The following is a 6000-nucleotide window of genomic DNA, read 5'->3' on the forward strand; positions in this document are numbered from 1 at the left end:
GGGGGGGGGGGTGTCATTTTTGCGCATAACCTCTTTTCGCGCCAAGAGATAATGTGTACCAGACTCCACCAACTTGCACAAGAAGTCACTTTGAACAGTAGCAAGGTTTTTGTGACCCTGACAACGTGTATAATGTGCTCCATAATTTTAACTTGCGAGGAGCATTTTTTTTCTTCGCATATTCAAACTTCACATTCATGTACTTATAAACATGGTAATCCAGAAGAGGGTGCCGGCCTGCATAGCCATTTTCGATGTTGACATAGCTGACTACGAAAGCGTCTGCGGCACTCGATTTGCGAGGCTCCATTCGCTGCACAGAGGTGAGCAAGAGCGCAGCGTTTCTCAAAGCTTTCTTCTTAGCTTAGAGGCGGTGCAATCATGTCATGAGATAAATGAGAATGTCTATTCTGTTTCAAACTTTAGCGATATCGCTCGACGAAGCAAGAGAAGAAGAAATTATTAACAGTAAATGTCCAGTTTCTGGGGATTGTATATCTGGGAGCTTAGTCGGGAACGTATCTACACAGCGGTTGCATATTACTCAGTACCGAAAAATGGGACAGCGTGTGGCAATACAACCAGTTGCAGTAGTGAGCTAGTAACTGGTTAAGACAAAGATAATGTACAGGTGCTCGTTCTGTAGAATCTTTTTACTATCACTTGACGAAAGTAGGGGGACCTTTCAAGTTTTGTACAGATGAAGTTAATGCTCTTACATCTCGCGTAATGAAATGAATTATCATCTCTGTGCACTATAGTCAAGTTTTCCTGTTCCACCATAAAACCATAACTTACTACTACTGCTGATATACTACTATTGTTTTCTAAACCTACACGGTTCAGAACACACGTCAGGACCGTATTCGTCAGGAGAGATTTTAGTGAGCGGTACCTTCTGCACTGCATATGCACGGAACGATGCAGACGTCGTAAGCGCATCGCGTTGTATATATTCCCTCTGCGTTATGTCCTTCGAAGGTACTAATCACATGTTCCCTTTTGTTGTCTACTGACACTAACGTTTTCTTTTTGTTCTGCAAAATAATTTTATAAAGTGATCAATAAAGGGCCCTCTAACCAGTATTTTAAACAACGGCTTCTCAGAGAAAATATTCAGAGTATTGTAAAGCCAAAGATCTCATGAACATAACTTGAAATTTTAACATATGCAAATAAGGGAAGAAAATTCAGCTCACTAGAGCATCGCTTCAATATTCTGTGAACGCACTGGACTGAACCAAGAACGTAAGGTAAGGATGCAGGAAATGAAACAGCAACGAGGGACGGAGGCAATCTTTTTTAGACTCGTCGGCATGCATGCATGAATTCAAATGCATCACGAGGCTATGTTAGCGCGTTTAGCCTGCTTTACCATTTCTCAATGCCAAGGCCGCTGAAGCCACTCCCGTTTTCTCGATTATCGAGATAGAACAACGCCGATGAATGAGAAGAGGATCTAAGGCGAGAGATTAGGTCGCGGAGAACGTGGGCACACTTCTTGGAACGTGGTCGAGAGCCAAGTTCTTGGTCGACAGTGGCTTGTTGGTCGCTCGCTGAGAAGGCAACTCCAACAACTTCGTGCTCCGGGAACTCCTGAACACTTCCTATTACCTCGTCGAACTTGTTTCACTTAAAATTCTTGCGTGATAGTCGCTCGTGATGGTATAAAACGCTCACAGCCGCCTGCCCACTAAGTTAGTACCTACCAAAGAACACAGGCGTCAGACCAAAGACACAGACGAGTGGTGAAAACGTGCAGAACTTCCAACAATGAGGGTGAGTGCTTTGCGCCTAACGGAGGACCTAAGCTTTCAGTACATTGCTCCCATGTAATGAATTTGTTTGTAGTGAAAAAAGAAGACTGTTGGGTTTGTAACCGATCCTGTAGAGATCTTTGTCCATGTAGGAAATTTATCTTTGGTGATATATATTGCTGGCGGATCAGGTGGAGTGTTTTGAAGCATGTGGTTCCTGCTCCTCTATTTCAGTTCTACGTGGTTTTGTAGTTTATCTTTTTTATGGCCGGATATTTATATTGGCATTTTACGACCCTAAACATAATGTCTTTATTCTCTCTTTTTCTGGACGTTGTTCGTGCAGCACCATGCTTCGGGTAACTTTCCCTCTTACCACTCGTACTGGTTACCACCTTTGCTCAATGTGACGCTGATCACGGAGCATACGAAGAAAAGAAGACGCACAAGGCGCTGACCTAAAATTGAGTGTTCGACTTAGTGAAAAAGCTATTGCACCGACTAGTGAGCAACCAAATGAAGAAAATGTTATATAGAGACCCTTTACGTATCTGCTCACCCACAGACAGATATCGCTCACCCGCAAAAAACAGCAATAGTTTATGGTTTAAAGCTTCAGCTGAATACAGTAGTATGGTTCATGGGGGATACCTCGGGATGTATTCCCTTAATATAGACTACGTAGCGTGAGTGTTATGATAAAAAAACGCAGCTTATTTTTGAATGGCGGCGTACTCTTGTGTTGAAGGACGTCTACTATTACCGGTTACCACGTACCATTTACTGAAATACATATCTACCGCTAAGTAGATGCAGATAGAAAAGTACAGATAAAGTACCAGAAGCTGCCTGCGCGGTTCGCATTATCGGGCATTAACGAAAGCTATCATTTGTTTCCCATAGTACAACGCTAACAATAAGTGCAAGTACTACGTTAGGACCGTCTAGTGGGTGTTAGAACATCATAACGAGCGCTACATCTCTGCTGGCGTTCAAAACCTCTCCTCCAAACGAGTAGGTACAACAGCCCAATGTTGCTTAACATTATCTTGCACTTTAGAAGGCCCAAAGCTGAGGCTTGAAACAAGCTGTTCTACCTTACTGAGCTTAGGGCTCAGTTCATCAACTGAGAACCCGCTTTTAACTTGAAATTCTTTACCAGCTATGGCAAGGAATTTGCGCAAAAAGGACACAAACCTTAAAAATAATTTGTTTGTGTCGTTTTGGCATGAATTGCATGACATAGATTTGCTATTCCAACTCCGCTAAATCAGTACAATGTTATGCTTTAACTGCAGTAACCACAAGTTTTTTTCGGCCCCTTGTGTGTTTTGCAAGTACAGTACTTCGCCACTGCAGTCGTTGCTACCCTCGTGGCCTCCGCTGTTTTGGCTGAAGCGGCAGCGAAAAACAAGGACATCAAGGAAACCGCGAAGGACGTGGAGGCCCGTGGAGGCATCCTGGGTTCTGGACTCGTACTTGGAGATGTGGGCGGTGGTTACGGCGCTGGAGTGGGCCCCGGATTCGTCGGCACCGGCCTCCTCGGCACTGGACTTGGCGGAGACGAAATAACGGGCATCAATAATGGCGGAGCTGGTCACCCCGAAGTTGGTCTTGGCGTCGTTGGCACCGACGACGGAGAAGCTGGATTCGGCGGAGTTGGACTACATGACGCCAGTTACGCTGGAGCTGGTCTCGCGGGGGTAGTTCCTGACGCTGTCGGCAGCGGTGTCGGAGAAATTGGACTGGGCGGTGTCGGACTTACCGGGCCTAGTTATGTCGAAGGTGATCCCACTGGAGCTAGTCTTGGTGGTGCTGGTCTTGGCGGTGTCGGTCTTGGCGGCACCGGTCTTGAAGGCGCTGGGCTTGATGGCCCGGCCCTCATTGCACCTGGAGTCGCGGGAACGGGAGCCGTAGGTTCCGGAGTGGTGGAAAAACAAGGTCTCGTCGGAACTGGCGGTTTCCAGTCAAGCTACGGTTCTTCTGCTGGCGTACAGCAGGCCGGTTACCAGGGGACCGCCTCCGGTCACAACCAGGAATCTGGAAGTTTCGCCAGCGGGGATTCTCAAAGCAGGGTGAACGCTTACAGTAACAAGCAGGGCTACAGCCATAGCTCTGGATTCTCGGCCAGCGAGATCAAGGCGTTCGGATCCGGCCACAAGCAGGGCTCTTCAGGACTTAACACCGAAGCATCCGGTCACCTGGCCGGCTTCGGACAGACTTCTTATGGAAAGGCATTTGGGGTTGGCGGCGTCGGTCTGCACGGCTGAAAATAAGTAGTAGACTTTTTTTTGCTTATACATGGCGTCTCAGCGAACACTTTCAAAAATGTTTAAAGGTTGCCTGTGGCAGATATCACAATTCTAGTTAATGAACTGGTCTACTCGAAGAGGCGGACATTACTTGCGCAATAAATTGAAATGCATAATCAACTAATTGACAAAAATTCACTAATTAAGTTTCTAATAAATTACCTTATTGCTCATATTGCAATTTACAAAATTTAGCCGTGGAGTTCGCAAGGCGGATCAACTTGCAACGAATTCTCAGAATGACACCAGTTTCGACATATGAATTCCGGAACGTTGCGGAGAAATGCATTGGCGTTCCATTACTTTGTTAACAACACGTTGTTTTATGCATTGAAGCCCAAAAGTAACTGTAAAGCTAATGCATTTCTCCGCAAAGTTCGGGAATTAATATTTCGAAACTGGTGTCATCCTGAGAATTCGTTCCAAATGGAGCCGGCTTACGAACTCCACGGCTAGAATTGGTAATTGCGATATGGACCATAAGGTAATTAGTGAAACGCCTAATTAGCGAATTCTTGTTAATTAATCGATTATGCATTTCAATTTCTTGTGCAAGTAATGTCCGCTTCTTCGAGTAGACCGGCTCATGAACTATAATTGTGCTATCTGCCACAGGCTACCTTTAAAAGTTTTTGAAAGTGTCGCTGGAACACCCGGTACACTGTATGTTGCAGTTTGCGGCATCTAGCATGCTTAATGCAGTAGGAGGATGGCAGTTAGGAAGGACAATAATTGATATGCGTGAAGAATATTTTATTTACTTACGCTCAGACTCACAGGAGTGTTATGCTGGCATATATTGGAAAGACAATTTTAAATACGATAACTGAGTTTCTGTGCACGCGGCATTAGGTGCGTTTTAATCATAGGATGGAATAAGAGAATACGATCCCTAACGCATCCATCCACTAAATTGTTCCAACCATTGTGAGTAGATGGCAAATTGCCCTCCTTCCCTGAAGAATGTGCAAGTCTAGGTTACGTGTTACAGCATGGCTCCAAGGTGCTGTGTGATCTAGATAGGCACATGGAAATTAAAGCAGTGATATGAAATGCTTCCTGTGTCCATTTTGTTTGTGTATGTTTGAAGGCCAAACTACACGTACGGCATGCCGGCGCGCCAAAGCTCGCAACCATGCGTCTCACGCATGCGCAGATGGTGCAGGACAGATCGGCTCGAGCACAGATATCTAAAGCCCAGACCACACGTACGCTTGCGGACGCGCGCAAGATCGCGTCCGCGCGCCCACGCATGCGCAGACGGTGCTTCACGGCTCGTACGCGTCGAAACTCGGCGCGATCTCGGTGAACAGCTCCTCTCTGTTGTCACGCGCTTGGGCTGCCTCGCGTCGGCGCGCCTGGCTACGCAGCGACGGCGCGGTACATTCAACTCTAAGTGAAGAAGATTTATACCATGCAAGAAAGTGCTTCTCCTTCCCTTTTTGTGCATTTTGAAACACTGTCAATAACAAAGTACGAAGTGGCGTCTGCTAATTCGTCAATGAGTGAGGCCAGTGAACGCGCGCTGTCACGCTTGTGGATGCAAACCGCCATTCCGCCGGCACTCGTACGTGTAGTTTGGCCTTTAAGGGTATGCCTTGCTGTAACGAACGTTATATTTTCGTATTCGCGTGTATTAAAGTAGTCTGTTTCAGTCGAAGATTATGGTGTTTTTTTTTACACGAGGTTTTATGTGGATGCACTTTATAAGCTACCAGAGCAATTAAAAGGGTCAATTGGGCTAATTGGTTTCGCATCTTTACTTTAGGACTTTACTTTGCAGCACTTAGGCGGTACTAAGTTGCTGCTATTGTCTTTTTTTTCTCTTTCTTTTTGGCTGATTTATCTGTCGTGACGGTGGCTTTTTGCCTTTCCTTTCCTCAGGTTTTACGGGGCGCTTGATCTTGCATTGGTTTCGCAGCTGGTGTGCA

General features: G+C 45.9%; 1 protein-coding gene across 1 annotated transcript; it reads left to right on the forward strand.

The window, feature by feature from the left end:
- The first annotated feature begins 1623 nt into the window (after positions 1-1623).
- LOC119437741 (spidroin-1) lies at positions 1624-6000 on the forward strand. Its single transcript, XM_049660095.1, has 2 exons — positions 1624-1779; positions 3101-6000. Exons 1-2 carry the CDS (start codon positions 1774-1776, stop codon positions 4025-4027), a joined length of 933 nt encoding a protein of 310 aa, XP_049516052.1. The 5' UTR covers positions 1624-1773; the 3' UTR covers positions 4028-6000.

The sequence above is a fragment of the Dermacentor silvarum genome, chromosome 1 (assembly GCF_013339745.2).
Source record: "Dermacentor silvarum isolate Dsil-2018 chromosome 1, BIME_Dsil_1.4, whole genome shotgun sequence".
In the NCBI taxonomy this organism is placed as follows: Eukaryota; Metazoa; Arthropoda; class Arachnida; order Ixodida; family Ixodidae; genus Dermacentor; species Dermacentor silvarum.